Genomic DNA, 19226 nt, shown 5'->3' on the forward strand with positions numbered 1-19226 from the left:
GTTTCCTTGGAGCTGTCACTAGGGCAATGGGGATGTACGGCTTGTTAAAGGGTCTTGTGGAAGCTACCAGGGAAGGGGCAGGTAAAACCTCCTCGGCCCTCATTAAGAGCAGCACGTCCTTGTTCCAGCAGGGAGTCGCGCTGGGGTGAGGGGTGAAAGGACCTCGCTAGCTTCTAGCTCGCTCTGCGGAAGCTGGACTGCTCATCTGCTCGCAAAAAAAAACTGGGGAGGAAAAATGTTAATATTTCTGTCCTACCTACTACTGTAGGTAAGTAACTCTTGGTTGGCCACCCATCTGACCCGCATCTGCCAGTGTTTGTATTTAGAGCTGCTCTCCTCGCTGTCTTGAGTGCTCGTGTTGGGATTCCTGTTCTCCTACATTTCAGGCTATAGTGTAGCAGGGAATCAGGTCCAGGATGCTGCATTGCCAACATCCTTGAAACTCTGCACCAGAGTAAGCATTAAAGCAATCATGTTAACATTTTTTCTAGAAAGAATCTTCACAGAGAAGAAAAAAAAAAGATTGCTCTGTGGTGTTTAATTGATTGTGCTTCTTGGCAGGCTAAATTATAAATCACTTCAATTAGGAGTCATGAGGCCAGTTACTGCCAGATAATTTTTTGTTCTATGCCTCCATCAGCATTGCAGTGATCCCAGTGCAAGCAGCAAATTCTGCAGACCTTTACTAATAGAAGTAAATAATAGCAAATAGACGATCCAAACAAAGATAAGATGAAAGAATTACCCTGAAGACTATTTCCATGTCCTCTAGATGTAAATATCAAGAGCAGACAGGGTTATAGCTGTCTGTGAATCACCCTCCCAGGAAGCTAATGGCTATTTATTCACTTATACACTAGCAGTAACTGTAGGTCTCAGCTGGCCACTGGTCCCTTCCTCAAAGTTATTTGTACACATGGACTTCCACGGACACCCTCATTTTTATGATTGGAACTTTTTTTCTATGAACGATTCTGGGATTTTTTGTGTTTGCCCAGGATTTTCATGTATCTGTCAGTTCTGGAGGCATCCTTGGTTCTGTGCAGACATGGATTACGGCTGCGTCATATCCAAGATATCATATCCATAGCAATATCAATACGATATCCATGTCAATACACCGCACGTGTCCTGTATGATGGTCTTCTCCTTTGCGGCAAGTCCAGCACAACAAGAATATCCCAGATATGTGCTGTATGCACCAAGTACCCATCCTGCACCTATACATCTTTGGGAGCCATCAGATGTCCTGCACAGTTGACCAACACGCTCAACAGGTCCCCAGGACTCCTGCCCAAGAGGCTTCACAGAAGGTGCCCTGTAGGGTGCTCCTGGAAGCATCGGTTTTCTTCACGTCTGCCACGTATTTCTGCCTTGAGCGTCTCAGCCAGAAGTAGAGCCATTCTGCCATGGTGCAAAATGTTTTACATCTCATGGCAAATGCTACGTGATTTGCAGTCTGAAAGTCAAGGCAGCTGAAACAAACAGGATCAGGGAAAGAGAATAATGTTATGAAGGTCAGTAGCTGAATTATTGTCTTTTAATCGATTTGTTTTGCTGTGCCTTCCAACGTCAAAGGGCCACAGTGGGATTAGTTCTTCTGATGGAAATCAGTTGGCATTACCCAAAATTCATAATCATGTTCGTAGCCCTTTTCCACTCCAGTTTGTTCCATTTTATTTATGGGGGAAAAAAATGCATGGATGGACCCTTTGAAACATCCCTAGAGGATGTGTCAGCCACAGGGTTTGGTGAAGACCAATGAGCACCAGTCGTGTCAAACTGCTCGACTGCACCATGACCTGATCCCCCGCGGGGTGACCAGCATGGGAGAAGCTGCGAAATACATTCCAGTCTCATGTGGTCGGGTTTAGTTCATCACAAAATTAGTGAGTCTTTTCCTAAGCAGACTCCAGAATTAATTCTAAATACACAAGAAAAATAAACCAGTTTTTGTTTTTCTGCATTTATTTTCCACTTCGTCTTTTCTACCTCGGGAGCCACATTTGTACGTGTAGAAAACACCTTCTTCCAAAGTAGTGCTAGCTGTGATGTCGAACTACTAAATCTAGATGCTAAGCACAGTTGATAAATGCATGCAAACAACAGCAGGTATTTTTGTTGTGAAAAACAGTTGCTAAATGACTAACAATTTCTGCAAGGAAAACATAATTATAAGGAATCTTTTCCATCTCCTACACTAATTGAAGGAGCAGAATTCTGTACTACTTTACGGACATAATTTGTTATTAAATTATTGCATTAACACTGAGTTGCTGTTTTGCCTTTGCCCCACTCAGCAGAAGAGATTTCAGTCTTTTGAACTAGAAAATCTTGGTCATCTTTTTAATTAAAATTGTGTTCATATAGGACCTTGAGATCTTATGTCTTAAGTATATTAATTTTCCCTTGACTTGTAAATGAGGGACTTGTCAACCAAAAACAGATAAGACTAGGAAGAAGCCTTTTTTGGAATACAATTCCATTAATTCTTCTATGGAAAATACAGGTTCTTAAATTCTGTTTTCTGGTAGGATTCATCAGGAGGAGATACCATCCTTTTCTTCTGAGAGTATAGATCTCAAATGGTCATGCAACAGCTACTAGAACAGGTGAACTGAGCTTTTTTTCTTTTTTCCTTGCATGAAAACTAGTTGACTTTTGAATTTTCCTAGCTGTTACGGTATCACTTCAAAACAGACTTTTCAAAAGCACAATTGATCCCTGAAACAAACTGTAAAGGCCCTTGTTAAAATGCTCAGTAGGAGTTAAGATGAGCAGGGTCATGTTGTTGGGAATGCTTCTATCAAATGAAAAAATACCAAAAGGTTTCCTTGCTTGTCTTGGGTGGAAGAATAAGTATCGGGCAAAGAAAACCATCTCCATCTGTATGGGAGGGAGTAATTATGGTTTTCACACCAAAAGAGTACCTTTATCCTCTGATGGAAACCACTACCAGATTCCAAGAGCAGCTTGTCAGACCCGTACTAGTTTTTTCTGATGACAGAATATTATTGACAGAGCCTTGTTATTGGACTCCGTCAAGAAGCCCCACGCTTTGGGTGGGCAACAGAGGCCCACATTGCTTGGCAGAAAACTAGAGCCTCGACAGGGCTGCTGTCAAACTCACAGTGTCACCCGCTTGCCCCACGCTCTCCATGAGCTCGTTGCGTTCGTACGATGCCTGGTGCTCCGCGCACTGCTCTTGTCTGCAGCTAAACGCTGCTTTATACAGTATAATACAATAAATTGGTTGTGGGGTTCGTGGAGCCACAGGGCACCCCTTGGGCTGAGCTGCCCTACACAAGTGAACGCCAAGTGCTCTTGGGTGCAGGCAGACGTTTGGTCCCTGCTCATCTCGCTCATTAGGGCCATTAGGGACCTGTAGAAGATGATCAATGGGGAGTTTTATCCATCCCGACGTGAGTGCCTGGCTGCCTGTACCGAGGCATGCTGCTCGTACTCCGGTTGCTAATTTCTCCCTGTGCTGCTCTTGGTTACTCCGACCGCGAGCGCCGCGTTGCTCGTGTGCCCAGACCCAGAATCCCCCCGCGCTGCCGCTGGAGCCGCCGAGCCCCGCGACGGGGGCAAGCGATCCGGGGCGGGAGTTAAATATAACCGCGTCCAGCGCAAGGAGAAGATTTAATGGGAAATGGTTGGCATTCTTCCCCGCTAAAGGCACGGCGGGAGAGCCGCGCACACGCACGCAGCGGGCGGCAAGGAGGAGCAGAGCGGCGCAGCGCGCGCCGGTGCCGGGAGCGCAGCAGCATGCCGGCCCCCAGCCCTGCCGCCCGCGGGCTCTGCCTGCAGCTCCTCTTCTGCCTCGCTCTGGCCCAGGCGCCGCGCGCCGGCAGCGTCTTCTCCGTCTCAGCAGGTAAATGCCGTGAAGTCTTGTTGCTTTTCTGCGGCTGGACGTCTCCTCCGCGCTTGACAGTGAACGGGAACACGAGAGAAAAAAACAGCTCCGTTACCAACCTTAGCAGAGGAATTTTGCATTGCAGACCTGTGCTGGCCCATGCTATGAGATGTTTTGTTGCATGACTAGTTTTGCTTTTTGCTTTATTATTTCTGATTTTAAATATCTCCCCTTCCCTGTTAGAAATAATAGACGACATCTTCAGCTGCACTGAAATGCTTTATTTTCACTGTGGGCTTCTGTGGTGCTGTGCTAGCTAGTGCCATGGGAGGATCTGGCCCAAGTACTATGTTACTTACACGTCTGCATGTTTCTTTCTATTTTGGAGGAGCTTAGGTAGATTACAGTAAAGGAAAGAAAACGAGTATCAATGTATATGTGCTTCTATAAATAAAGCTCTGACCTCAATGAGCGCTGCCGGACTCCCGGCTGGATGTTAGCAGAATAAACATCATGCGCTCTGGCTACGACACTAGCAAATACTCAGATGACTGACATAGCAAACAAGAGGCTTTCTACTACATGGAAAATCCCTGCTAGGAGAGGGCAACACGCATTAATTGGCAGCTGAGTCGGGGCCCTGGAAATCCCGCTCGATAGATTTTCTGGCTTGAGCAGAAGGATGTTCCCCTGATCGCGTTTTGTGGCAAGGAAGGGGAGAGTTGACAAGAACTCCCACTCTCTTGGGTGAACTTCCATCATTTTATGGCAAATTACTCCACCCACCTTCTGTCTACCTTTCTTTATCGGTCAGGAGAGATGCTACTAACTGAAAGCCTAGGCTCCTTCAGGATCAAATTTGAGAAGGCTCAAGTGAGCTGTGTAGGTCGAGGTCTGCTACACCTTCTGATCCTCTCTGTGTTTCTAATATTAAGGGAGAGATCAAAAGGCTTCGAATTTTAAGACTTCATAAAATTAGTCTACAATATGGGTTTAAAGACATACACTCCTTGTCTCTTTCTCTCTCTCCCTAAAATCTCTGTGGCAACCACAGAGCCAGATGGATTTCATATAAGGTACTTAGGAGGGAACAATAATCAGCAGGCTAGCTTGTATGAGTTGATAGAGTTTCTGCACCAAATCTATTTGACCTGAAAATTACTTTGAGCAGTTTTACAGTTATTTGAAGCAAATAGACTCCAGCCAAATGAAGAAGTTAACATCTCCATCATTTACAGAGCTTGGGCTTTCTCTTGCAGTGCTTTTCTCTTATGGAGCATCCGTGTTTTCTAGAGAAGTCATTTAAACTGCTCTCTTAAAAAATAACAGTCAAGTAAATATGTCCTTCCTCCTGTGAGGGGAAAGTTCTTGCATCTTGGAAGAGTAGAAGAGGCAGTAGAAGAGGCGAGTAGGAAGGAGAGCTGCATGGGTGGTTGTCCCCACCACAGCTTTGGGGTGCGAGGGTGTGTTTGTGCCTCAACAAACATTTTTTGGCTAACGAGGTGTTAGGAGAAACTACTTGAGGCCTTAGGTGTGCCCAAGGCAGAAAGTGACGGGGCCCTGAGGTGGAGCCAGTTGAACCCGTCATCGCTGGGGCTCCCACACGGCCGAGCCCCACATGACCTGCCCACCGCCCCGTGCGTTGAGCAAGGCTTTCGTTGTAAGTGCTTTGCAAACGTGTCCTTGATGGGATGTGGGAAAATACCATCTACTGGATGATTCAGCCTATTGCCCCAACCACAGGGCTGGATTAAGAGTCTTAGTCTGGAGAGCTGTTATGTAACCCCATATCAAATGCTGTTTGCTAATGCGGTAGAGAGAGTCTTTGTTTTGTATGAAAAAATCACATAATAAAATAAAATTCTTTAGTGATATAATTGCATCTGCATTTGACAAAACACCTCCAAAGGATAAAGAAAAATTATCTATTTTGTGGTAGAAATCGCACTTTGGGTGCAGAGGCTGAGTCAATTCCATTTATGTTCTTGGTGATTTTAATGGTTTCGCAAATGTTCTCTTCCGTGGCTGTCAGCTTAGTTTATTATTTATGTCTGGCACCAGGATTTAATTTCACATTTAAAGAACAGGTTTAGCACTGTACTTGCAAACTCTAATCACATTCACAGCAAGGATGTTATTATCAATGACTTGTCTTCCCTATGGTTGCAAAAACACATCTGGTTATTTTCCAGATATGCGGTAGTTTTATGTCTGTCCTCACACATCTTTCCATAGCAACAGGTCACAAATGACAAGTTTAGCAGGTCATAGAGCAAAAACTACTAAGTATAAACAACCTGCAAGGGGATTTTTTTTTTAATGATACAGTAGTTGGGTAAAGAATAACAATCATCTGAATCATTTTCTCTTTCTCTATCATTTAGTCCCACCAGCCTCAAGCACCACTGCATCACTCTTCCCGGAAGGTTTTAAAATGTGGTGTCAGCACCACAGAGTCAGTTTTCCTGGTGCTGAAGCATCATTTCTGGAGGAAATGTTTCAGGGGGTGATATTACAGCGTTTCAAGCATGTGACCGTGGTCCTGCGTGGCCGCAGGGACCTCCGGGGGATGTAACTCAAGCCTCCTGGAGGCAACAGGTTTGTTTTCAGGGCAACCTGTCGTATCCCCTGCTAAAGATCCCGTATTTATCATGTCCTCTCCTGCCATTTTTCAGAGCTCTGCTCTCCTGAGGCTCCTACACTGTCCATGTGACACCGGAGTGCCTCTACTACTGTAATTACCTACCAAAAAGCTAGGCATGAATTGTATACTCATTTTTAGTAAAGTGGTAAGAATGAGACTGAAACAAGCCTTCTTCTAAACCCAGCTTGTAGAAAGTCTCTCTTCCTCTCCCTTTCTGCCCTTTTCCTTCCATCTTCTATTGATATATCCTGGAAGTCTCAGTTTTTAAAGGGAGACGGGAAATTACTTAAAATACCAGCAACAGCTGGAGAAGGAAAGGAATATCCCAAAGCTTATTCTGACCCAATTTTCATTTTATTCATGACATAAAGGTATCGCTTGATTGAACTTTCGTCTTGTAATCAATATTGACACGCAGCCTTGTGAAATGAATACAGTGGATTAAATTAATTTAAGGGGATGAAATGGGACTGTAGCTTCTGAAAACTATTGACGGTATTGCTAATGTTATTTTGTCCGCTGCCCATTTAACCCATTTTTTTAAGAGTGCAAACACCACGTTCCACGGGTGGCACAACCGAACCCGCAAGGCACAGAGCTCCCACACAACCAGGCTCTGCACAGGGCGACTACGTGGAGGCCAAGCAGAGCCGGTCCTGTCCTGTGCACCCTGTGTGTGCAGGGGAGAGCTCCTGGGGGGCTGAACGGGTTGAGGCTGTGAGCAAAGGAACTCGGTCCTGCACTTTGGTTCTAGGGCGCTGCAGGAATTTGGGTCCCCGTCCTACAAAAAATACTGCAGGTTTTCTGCAAAAGGCAAGTCTAACTCCATCAGCAATTTCTTCTTCTAATTTCTTCCTTCTCAACCTGTGAGAAGGCTGTGTTGTCAGAAAGGATGGCAGAGCTGTCAGGTGCGTGTTCTTTAGTTTCTAGGGAGAGTGACTGTAAACACTTGTTTTTGCAAAATCACAAAGAAAAAACAATGATGAGTGTTCTTGAAGGAATAAGAAATATGAAAAGGAATTTAAAAATTAAAGGACCAGAAACAAAAGCTAGAAGATTCTCAAAGGCAGCAGCTAGAGGCTACTGGGAAAATAGCCTGTAGCAAACAGAGGTGAATCTTTTGGGGAGAAAAAAGTCATTAACACAGTTGAAATTGAGCCCTGTCTAAAAAAGTCAACATGGTCCCAGAAGGAGACCTAACACCATGGATCAGATTTCTCTTGTTTGTGAGCAGTAAAGCCTCAATCAGGCTAGAAGTTCATGATGGAGGTGAAGCAGTGGCAAGGACTACAGCTTCATTAAGAGAAGGAAATCGAGTGTCTCTAGGATAAGTAAGTCACTCTCCTGGATGGGAAACTGGCTGGCCAGAGGCTTCTGGACTGGATATTGGGAAGTTTTCTGTTTTCCTGTAGCTCACAGAGGCCCATCAGGGAGACAACAGATTCTAATAACGCAAAATCTCTGTACCTTGAGAGAATAAAAAAAATCCTTGGAAGAGTTTATTTGGCCATTTACACATTACTGGACAAATGAGTAGCTGGCAAGCCAAACCAAGAAGAGGGCTGCTTAGTTGTTACCTGGAATGGCCTGCTGCTAAGGTGATAGATAAAGGCAGCAGCTTTTGAGCAGCCTTTGGAGAAAGGCTTGGGCTGCTAGGAAGAGCAAAGTAGTTTGGTAAGATGCGGTTAGTGTGGCATTCCAGGAAATGGGGCCTTAAAACAAGCAAGTTTGCATTAAAGAAACGTCCTCTCTGACTACCTTTAGTTTCTCCCTCAGCAGAAAGAGGAGAAGCACTTGCTCAGCGCGGTGTGGATAATACTCAAGGATGAATTTACCTTGGGATCCCCTGACCCCCTCTTGTGATTTATGGCTCAAGGCAAGCACCGAGACCCATAGGAGCAGCTCAGCGAAGGCCGAGGGGACACCAGAGCCTCTTGGAGAGGCTGTGGCATTTCTCTGGCAGGGCTAATGGGAAGAGGAGGCAGGTGCTTGTGAGGGAGGTGGATGCTGCCGTGCAAGTTTGGCTCCATGTCTAACACTCAAGAGGGAAAAGAGCTTCTCACCTGCTCGTGGCGTTGCTCAACAAGACAGTCTGCTTGTCTAAAGAAGTGGCCTGACTCTAGCACCAGTGGTGGGAAAATGCTCAGCGGGGTGACCAGGCACAGGAGCACCAAGAGAGCAAGCAGGAATTGCAGCAGGAGATAAATTATTGTGTTACTGGAAATAAACTGTTACTCAGGGTTAAATTACAGAAAAAGGTCCGCAGTGTTAAATAGAGGAGTAAGTCTGAGACCAGAAAGGGTCATGCAACCTTTAACTGCTGCCTGCTCTTGGTGCTAGACTAGTATGAGGTTGCAAAATCAGCTGGCAAAATCAGCTATAATGCAACATAGGATTCATTCAGCACGAGTCCAAGAGAACTGGCTGGGCACCCAGGGAAAACCTGGAAAATGAGAGAGTCAAATGGTGTCTGTGCTTGCGAGGGGTAACAGTAAGAAGTTCAGAACTAGTTTCACCATCTTAGGACACTTGTATGAAGAAGGAAATTTATGGTATAGATGGTTTAGATGAAAGATATGTTGAATGTGTTGTAGATCAGTCCTAGGATTAAGTGCAAAAAATAGTGTGGGAGGCTTTACAGACCCGTTTCATGTGCTACTTGTAGGTAGAAGAGAACAGGGAGGACTATTTTGAGGGAAGAACAAAAATAGGAGGAAGCGACAAATGCAGCAGTAATTAATAGGAACCAATTTAAATGTTCTATTTCTTCCCCTCTCAACCTCAAGGGATCACATCTTTAACGGAAAGGAAATGTCGGGTGATGCTCTCTGAACGCATGGGATTGGAATGGTGAAAGAGGATTTGGGGTGGGAAGATGGAGACAGAAAGGCTGTAGGAGAGGACTCGGACACTGAGGGGAAAGTGAAAAGCGCCATTAGACATTTTTCCCAGGAAATGTGTATGCATAAAGGAATGTCCCTGAAAATCCATACAATTAAAGGGAGATGGTTTGTCTATAGAAGCCAGGACTATAATTTCTATTTCCTTTTCCCTGGGGAAAGGAGTCGGTGGATTTTTTTCAGCCTCTTGGCATGACAAAGGTGCATGTTTTCACAAGAGCACATCAGTACAGAGCTGTTTTGTGGGAAATGCAGGAAAACAAAGTCTGTGAAGGGCTGTGAAGCTGTCAAAATGAGGCAGGCATGAGCAATTAATTTAGTCCATGGTATCAGGGTTTCAAAATGGAATTTGGGCAAGTCTCTCTGAGGTCCCTCTGAGTGCTCAGCAGTGCCCGCATTGGCTGTGACTGAACATGCCGTGGACCAACATCAAAGTCAAATACAGCTTTTGATCCATCCTAGCACTGACAGATTATGATCTTGCAATTGCAGAAACACAGCCTGGATGATTCTCTGCTTTGCTGCTATTAATCATACAGCTACAGTAGGAGATCTGTGTGGCAGCACTTTGCCTACAAGAGTCTCCCGGGGCCAATGCAGCAGCCACCTTGCATTAACCCATTAACTTTTAGGATTTCAGGCCTTGTAGGGACCATATTTAGTTCTCCTGTTTTAATACTCAGAGCATTTTTCATCTTTTTTTCTGGAATAAGAAGTCATTGTGTTTCATAACCCAGTTCCTAAAGTGACGGACGCAGGGTCCTGTGAGGGAAAATGCAGTTTCTCGTTGTGCAGTGGAACCATCCATGACTTTGGGGGAGTTGCTTAACTTCTCTGTGCCTCAGTTTCTCCTTCCCTGTAGGAGAGCACAGAGTGTTTTTAACATTAACTAGAAGTATTAGGGCTCTGGAATTCTGCAAGTGAAAGGCAATAGAGGCAAAATTGCCCCAAATAGCCCTGTTTGTGTTTATTGTACTTTATAAGCTGCCGTTTATTTATAAACCTATTTTATAAGCCACTGAAGTGTTCCATCCTTTAAAATTTACTGGCACTTTTATGTTCTCATCAAAATGGGACCCAACACCAATCTAAGAAAATAAACCGCTCTTTTTGTGTCCCAATTTTGGATTTTTTCTTACGTAATAAATCAGAGAGCAGATCATGCAATCTTTAGGCAGGTGCCTATCCCCCATGCATGCACATATGCGCACATCAGATGTCTGAAGTATTTGCACATAAGAAGCAAAACTCCTTTTCCCTGCTCAGAGACTCCACATGCTCCGTTGCTTTCCTGGGCTTTGCCGTTTCTGTGGTGTTTCTAGCAGTAACGCGCTGCCCCTCCGGCCATGGAGGGCTCAGGTCAGGTCCTGCTCCCGGGTAGCCACGTTTCAGCCGGGCACAGAGGACGGGACGCGTCTCCTCCGGCCAGGCAAACCCTGCAGGCCGCTGTCTAGGCAGCCCGCCAGGGCTTGTGCTCTTGTCAAGCTTTTTGGACAGCAGCTAATTTTAAATCCCTTTATTTATTTATTTATTTATTTATTTATTTATTTATTTATTTATGATGGCAGGTTCTGGCATGGAACACTTTCGCATTTGTATTAGGTCTTTTTGACGGAACAGACATTTGAAAAAGACTTTGGCTGAAATCTTTTGTCTTCCATCAGAATGCAGGAGAAATCATTTCCGCTCGACTTTGGTCTGTTCCATTTTGCACCAAGAAGCTTCCTAAGACACGTTTTTAAGAAGCGAATACATGCGTTGTCAATTCTGACCTTAGTGCTTTAAAGGAGGGTTGTGAAACACAAGAGAGTTACAACAGGATTTGTGCCGCAGAGGGTTTTGACCTAGGGTTCTCAAAATGCACTTTTCCCAAGGACTGCCCAAACTTACTTAAAAGGGAAAAAGCACCTCTGTACCTTACAATAAATATAGAGATTAATACCTGTGCAGTGTGGAGGAGGCATGTTAGACACATCCCTTTCCTTGTGTGTCCTTTTCATCTGGCGGAGCGGCCGGCCCACCAAACCTACACCTTGGTGATCCCAGGGCAAAACTCCCTTTCGTGGTTTCCATGTCATTTTTTTTGCAGCAAAATCCTGTAAACTGAGCGGGGAGGCAGCTCTTTCCAGCAGAACTTCCACTGTGGCGGGAGCATTTTGCAAAGGTTGAAGGGAGCCCTAGGAGGGTTGCACTGGGCTGGCTCCAATGAGATTTTCCCACTTCAAAAAGTGGGCCTGCAAGGAAAAAAATTAAAATTAAAATTAAAAAAGGAAGAAAAAAAATGTTACAGCAGCTTATCTAAAATGTATTATTTTTTAAATAAATCATTACCGCTATATTCCCTTATTTATATCTATATTTCTAGAATTATATTAACAAATTATCTTGTCTTTAATAACAGTTGAAATGTTAAAATGCTAAAACATTTCTATTTTAAAGTCAACTCTATTTTCAACCATGGCTTAGACCAGTCCTGTATAGGGACATTTTCATTTTGTCTTCCTTTGTTATTGAATACTTTCCTTGCTGCTAAAGATGTTGAAAGAGCAGTTTCCATATAAGACGTGTAAATGAGCTCGCTGGGTAGGCAGGGTCTTCACATTTCACAGAAAACTATGACAGTCCTATTCTTGGGTTGAGATTTTTTCCACTCATGGGGATGAGAGTATTATGAAGCTGGGTAGAGCAAACAAAATTAACGTGGAGCCTAATTATATACATCGTTTTTGCAAGGGAGGGCGGTGGGTCTGTAAGCCCATCAAAGTAATTTTTCTGCGATATAAAACAGCCAAAACTGCCATGGCTTTACACCTTGGACCTATCACAGCTAGAAAATCCTTACTAATAGAAGTCCTTGTAGGAAGATTGTGTTATTCATACCTATAGTCACATTTATGTTTTGCTCCCTCTTCTGTTGCTTGAGTTTTGCCACTTCTTAGCATGGGAGCTCCTCAGGTCTAGGGTCCTTCTTACTCACCTCTATTTGTTTTACAAATACACCTTCCAGAACATCACCATGATTCATGGTGGGGTCCCTGAAATTTTAACTATGCATGTCTTTATACAATCAATAACTGTGTACTATACAGTTATGTTTATAGCTATACAACATTTACTCTTGCACTGTAAGGGTGACTGAAGTGAGCATAGACGAAGGCAGAACTTAGCTGTAAATTTTCTTTTACTGTCTGTGCATATGGGTACAGGAAACTCAGATTGCTGCTACTTTTTAGTGGTCATTAGTGGTGGTGGTGTGTGCTTTAAAGCTTTAAATTAAACAACATGATCTTTATTCTTTGTAATAAAGTCTTCTGCCTTTCCCTTTAGTTGAATCCTTCTGTTGAGTTTCAAAGCTGGCAGGAAAAGTTCAGGAAGGTTCTTAACAACAGACTTTCTGGGTCTTGACACAGCTTGTCTCCTGTGGGTAACCACTTTAGTAGGTATGTGGACGGCTATTTTTTTTTGCAGCAACACTGAGAGAAATGCTGTCCCAACTGATGGGCACTGTTGAACTACATATAATATATTTTCTGAGGGATCTGAAAAATTAGAAATCTCTCTGTCCACGCAGGTAAGTGACAGCACTAGCTGGAAGGAGCTGGTATATAGCAGTGTGCCATGTGCTTCAAGCACAGGCTAGAGGAAGATCTGGGCAGAGAACAAGTGCTGGCTCTCCTGTTCTCTCACCATTCCCCACCGCATGAGGAAGAGTCCTGTGCTAGAACTTAGTATAGTGGCTTAATATATAAAATATAGATATATTTTGTGACAAGGGCACGCAGCAAGCAGTAGTGCAGAATGAGGCACGGTGGGAGCGGATTCACCCTGGGGCTGTGGGCAGTGTTTCAGGTACCTCACACATACTTCTCTTGTAGGCATCTCAAACTGCTAGTCAGGTTTTAAAGCAGAGCCAAGAATCCCCCAGTTTTGCTCATTTAACCAGGCTGCTAAATGTGACCTTGGTGGGTGGTGTCCTCAGGAAGATCAGGAATTGCATTACGTGGTATAACATGCGAAAGAAGAGACGGTCTTTGATCCAGTGTGTATCAAACCACAGAGCCTCAGAGGTCCATCTTAGCTTGGGATGTAACTAATATCCTGCCTGCATTTGATTTGCACACAAATGTAACAATTTTGCCAGGTTTGTCTTCTCATAAACTTAATTTGGAGATTTTCTATTAATACCAGATACTTTACCATGGGCTTTCTTCTGACTGTATTTGGCTCCCTGCCACTCTCCAGTGTGCAGACATCCATTCAAGCTGCCTGTAACCAGAGCAAGAATCCAACAAACATAAACAAATATTTGCAGTGCTTAGCAAAACCTGTGCAGAATTCCTCCAGCCTCATTAGAGATCTATTTCCCAAAGAGCGCATAGATGCAGAAAGAAGTAAATATCATCTTCACTTCTTTTCTCTGCCACTTTTTGGTCACAGATGCTTATTTTTATTGCTGGAAATTTTCCTTGTATAAAAGTTAAATGCATCGCAGAATACAACTGAGGGAAAGTCTTATTCACCAGTTTGTGGCAAAGACGCCAGCTAAATCTGGGCGGCCAGATCTGTATTCAGCGCTGATGTATAGATCTGAAATAGGCAACCTGCTCCCAATGTGCTGTGGAGCTGCACTGTTATTGCTGAAACGCCTGAACCGATGAGGCCCGATGGGGAGGGGGGTGGGCAGCGCACAGGGACCTTCCTGCTGGCAAGCAGAGAACTTAGAAATGACTTAATGTAATTTGGTCAGTTCTTTTCCTCTTGAAAATGTCCTTCGTTCAGCTCTCAGCTCTAGGCCTCCTCTGCACTCTCCATTAGGTTCTTCATTTTGCTCCTACCATTTATCATCAGGCTTTTCCCTCATATCTTCCTATTGCCTTTCTACTTTCTTTTTTCCCTCGTCTGTTCATAGGTGTTTTTCTGATTTCTGTCCCTGTTCCTGTAGTCTTCTGTTATAGGGGCAGAAGAGAGAGAGAGAGAGAGAGAGAATATATTTCAGTCTTTTTTCTAAGTTGAAATTTTCCAAAACAAACCTTGGTTATAGAAGTGCTAAGGGCTTCAAACTGCCCAGCCCTCAGCAAAAGATGGATCTTAAGAGCTCAAAGACCATGTGCATTCCCACGTCGCAGCCCGTAGTGCCCCGCCAGGGCGGACACGGGACGTAGGGAAGCCCCGCGGCGGGGAAGCCCCTTGCGTGCCGTGACAGAGGTCCGTGGTGCAGCAGACCATGGATGAGTGTTTGTATTGAACAGACCTCCCTTGTTTGGAACAGAAGAAACGCCTGAGCCCCCGAGCCTGCTGCCTCCCGGGCCCGCCGCCGCCACCGCTCTTCCCACCACCCTTCTTCAGGCACAGCTGGAGCACGGTGAGTGCGGATTCTGCTCCTGTTATTCTACTGTGCGGAAAGGTAAACGTCTTTGGGTTGCTGGTGCGGCCTTTTCACACGTAGTTGTTTGACATAATATGCACTCACACACCTATGTTCACATATGCATCAGCCAATGTATAACAGGATTACATCATATCAGTTTGCCCACTTGTGTTTATTAGCAGGGATCTATTAATTCTGAGATATCTTCTTTTCCAAGATAAAGATTTTTTCTACTACTTAGTAATTCCTATTTCTTAATTTCACTAGTCATTTATCATATGAAAATATTGTGATTATTGTTGGTTTTATGCAAATAGTGATTAGAAATATGCCTGGCATACCTAGAACAAACCCAGGGAAAAGTGTAGTATAAACACCGTAGCTGTGGAATATGAGAGGTTGGAGCTCAGGGTGCTACTCCCATCAAACTAAAAATCAGTTGCCACCCTCTTTCTCTTGCTCTCTGCTCCCTGTTCCTTGGTTTCCACAGAAAGGAGACCCAGAGACAAGCCGTCCTTAGGAAATGCTGACTGCTCCTACACGCACTTTGCTGAGGATGAGTTTGCCCCCTCAGCAGCCCAGAGAGTAATCTAAACATAAAAAGATCCTTGATATCATTTCACCATAAAAGCATAATCTAAGATAAACAGTTACTATAAGAGTGGAAACAGTGTGAATTTATTACCTACATTCTATGATTTGGAGCTTATAGTTGGATTTTGTCTGAAGAATGGAGTTTTATTACCCCATATTTATGTCTCAGTGTTTGGCTGCATTTCCAGGGGACACTTCTTCTGTCACAGGACATAACTAAGTCCCTTTGGTCATGAGAGTCAGTGTCTCAGGCTGGGATTCACCTCACCTAAATTAGACTTCAAAAGACTAGACATTTAACCTAAGCCTAAAGTCAATGGAGAAACTCTCCATCGATTTTTAAAGCAATCAGCTTTGACTGAAAGCCTCCTGGCTAATACCTACTGGAGCGAAGTTCACTCTGCCTGTATCGTGAGGGTAGTTTATATTATTAGAGCAAAGATGCTATTTTTGGAGAGGAGTTGCTCCTTGTAAAATGTGACTGAGCAAGCACGGTCAAGTCTAAGAATAGCCCTGGGTCCCACGGTGGCTTAGAGGGGCATCCTAGAGCCTCAGTGCGGCAAGCCTGTGGGAAAGGGGGGGGAACGTCAGACAGGATATTCTGCTGAAGTGATAATGTTTAAGCATCCGTGAAGATAACCTTGTGACAAACCATAAGCTTCTTTTTAAGGAAGTGAATCATTTCTCTTGGGGCTGTAGTGTTTGGTGACTGTTTGTTTATTTCTTTGACTGGCTATGCATGCTGCACGTTCACAGATAGCTTTTATTTTGTGCAGAAGCTGCTTGCCCTAGATGTGAATGACCTTTGTCAAGAGCTCCAAATGAAAGAGTCTTCCTCTGTACCAGAATCGTTTTGCCCCTCAGGACCTCCTGGCCCCCAGGTGAGCGACACACTGGTGACAAAGCCACATTGCACACCCACTTCTTCCAAAGACATCACAACAGTTGAAACGTTTGCCATAAATGTTTTTTGTCACTTGGTAAACATTGAGATATGGCTTATTTTTATTTTGATATGAGTATACCTAACTAACTCATGTAGGCTTTCTGCTCCTATATTCTCTTCCCTGCCTGGCCTACCCCAGTCTGCTTCAAGTTTACTCTCCACCTCCATGGACTCACAATGGGAAACATCAGTGAAAAAAAAAAAACTTTGTTGGTTTCCTCTCTGCTTTAGACTCTGCTGCCTTTTATGTGAGCAGAAAGCCTGTGAAGCTTGAACACAAGAGGTGCCGTGAACCTACAAGTTAGTGGAGAATATCCCTGGTGAGGCAAATGCCTCAATATAGATCAGAGAAAAAGGAGGGCTTTTGCAGAGACCAACGGAGTAGGATCCAGGAGATGAGGTATCTTTTAGCTTTGTAGAGACCTACAAAGTCTCTGCCTCTGACTAGCTATGTATGTGGGCTCTGGCCATTCCCTTTGGGCTCCGATTTCACTTTTCACTGTTTATCTGTGTAGATAGACTGTAAAGAGGGAGGCTAGAAATCTTCTGAGGAAATGCTTTAGTTCTAGAATAGCTGTTTTTGTAAATGTCTCCATCTGTATTCTGGAGAGTATCACCCACTTGCCTTTTTGTTTCCATTCATCCCTCCAAATTGAAATCAAACTTTATGGAATAGGGATCTTCCTCAAGAAGTGCTACTTTGGTGCTACTACAGTACAAATAAGAGGAGGCACAGGACCCACACTGCAGCAGGCGCTCACGGAGCACAGCTACACCTGAGCCTTCAGGAACCTGAGAAGACAACGAGGACCCACACGCCATTTGAGAAGCAAGGACAGGGCACCACAATAAAGAAAAAGAGAAGTTTAGTTCAGTGGCAAAAAGCTTAGTTTTAATTACTGAAATGGCAATACTTCATAAGATATTAATAAATAGTCTAGAAAATGAAAGCCATAAAATCTTGTTTTATAAGCTTTGACTTCAGTATTCTGCCCTTTTGTCTTTGCTGAGGCAGAAGATGGAGCAAACTCATTTAGCATGTGGGTTATGGAGGGCGTAGAGGGGTGACAAACAAATGAACAGGGTTGTTTTGTCTTGTGTTGAGAAGAGTCTTCTCTACATTACAAAACAGTCCTGCAGTGCAGCTGGCAAGGAGCCAGAATAGCAGTAGGTACAAAAGAAGCAGGAGTTATTTCAGTCCCCACTGTATTGCCTTTAAAAAAAAACATAATATTATCTCTGGCTTAAATTGAAGAAACAGTAATATTCATTGTACTGTCTTAAAATGTCCTTCGTTATAAATATTAATCTTGCTACAGAATGATCTGTGATCCCTCCAAGAACATACTAAATACAGCGAGCTGACAGATTTTATGGCAGTCACAGACAGTAAGATTGGTATAACCTGGCTCTGGGATTTTTATTTACCAATTGTGGGAATGTGTTTTCTAAAGGGACAATGTTAGGTCCAGTAGTTCTTTTGGTAGTACTTTTATGATGGGGGTCATGTGAAAAAACAAATGATGCTACTGTAAAAAAATTTAAAGTATTCATGAATTATTTTATTTTGTAACTTACATTACTTTCACATGAGTTGAACAAAACTCTTTGTGTCAGAGCTGTGTTTTAACACTTTTTCATAAGGAGGAGAGTTACATTTGTAACAGTAAAACTCAGGATTATAATTCCTCCTGTGTGTAACCTAAGGCAAATGAAAGAAAAGACAAAACTTGGCTCTGACTCCAATAAGATACATTCTGATTTACACTATTGAAAATGTAAAATAACAGGAAGCAATTTGCAACTGGGGGTACAATTCGCTCCTATTTGCATAAAATTTACATGAAGATTTGGATAGTATAAGACAGCCAGGATGCAAAACTGGAGTAATTTGTATAGTAAGGCTAGTGCTCCTCTTATGAAGACTTGGGGAATTCCTTTTATTCATTAAAAAGAAAAATGTTTCTTTTTTCTGAGCTGGGATTCAAGGTCTCCCTGGGTTAAGAATTCTCCTGAAAGGAGAATCAGCTTAATTTGAGAGAGAGAAATATATTCATGTACTTAAAGAAGAGGCTTGTGAGGCTCAGTCAGTCACTCTGCAGCCTACTTTCAGCAGTGGACTCAGTTTTTATCAAAAATGTGAGAAATAGAAAATGTGAAACACCATGTCCAGGCACCCTTATCTCATAAGGTTACACCAGCCCCAAGAGATACGACTGGTTCCATGGGCCGAGGGAAGGCAACAGCCCATTATTTCTTCCCAGAATCATTTGATAATGGCATTCACTTTTCTCCCTAGGGTCCACAAGGAATTCCTGGTATAGCAGGACCAAAAGGAGAGAAAGTAAGTACTTGAGGTTAAGGAGTTTGGGATGTTTTTGAGGGGACAAGGAAAGAGATAAGGGGTTCACATTCTGTTTTTCCTCCTCATTTGCTTAAATTTGAATTGGAAGTTGTGGATCAGCTTGAGGCTATAATTTAAAAACTCATCTCCCTCTTGAAGCTTGAAATACCTTGGAATATTTTTGTCTAGCTCTTCCTGATAACCGTCTGTGTCTACAGAGGGCATCAAGGAGACAGCTCAGCAGCATGAGTGAGCAATGGTACGAGTGCAACAAGGTCCTAGGAAGACTTGGGGATCTCGGCTCACCCGGCAGCGCCTGTTGTATGGGTCAGGTTCGCTAGGAAAAGTAGCCTGTATGTTCAGTTAGGGGTTGAGATCTGCAAAGCATTTACTCCATAATGAGACTTGAACATCTTTATGCTGGAAGCTGGGCATGTATATAAATGTTTTGCTATAGAAGAAAGTGTAGATATAGAAATAAGAACACAGAGAAGAATCAGGAGCTCTGTTAGATCTTCTCACTCTGCCTTTGGACGCAAAGTCTTGGACACAGGGGTATTCCTGGTTTTGCTTA

The 19226-nt window shown here is 43.6% G+C and overlaps 1 protein-coding gene across 1 annotated transcript in view; it reads left to right on the top strand.

The window, feature by feature from the left end:
• Window positions 1-3725: 3725 nt before the first annotated feature.
• COLQ (collagen like tail subunit of asymmetric acetylcholinesterase) overlaps window positions 3726-19226 on the top strand; it is a 35983-nt gene continuing 20482 nt past the window's right edge. Inside the window, exons 1-4 of the mRNA XM_088521171.1 lie at window positions 3726-3874; window positions 14650-14762; window positions 16139-16243; window positions 18608-18652. Of these exons, the coding sequence (XP_088377297.1) occupies window positions 3769-3874; window positions 14650-14762; window positions 16139-16243; window positions 18608-18652 (369 nt within the window). The 5' untranslated portion in view covers window positions 3726-3768. The remainder of the gene's footprint in view (window positions 3875-14649; window positions 14763-16138; window positions 16244-18607; window positions 18653-19226) is intronic.

This window comes from Tinamus guttatus, unplaced genomic scaffold (assembly GCF_059628265.1).
Source record: "Tinamus guttatus ecotype Peru unplaced genomic scaffold, ASM5962826v1 Tinamus_guttatus_pri_ptg000115l, whole genome shotgun sequence".
NCBI lineage: Eukaryota > Metazoa > Chordata > Aves > Tinamiformes > Tinamidae > Tinamus > Tinamus guttatus.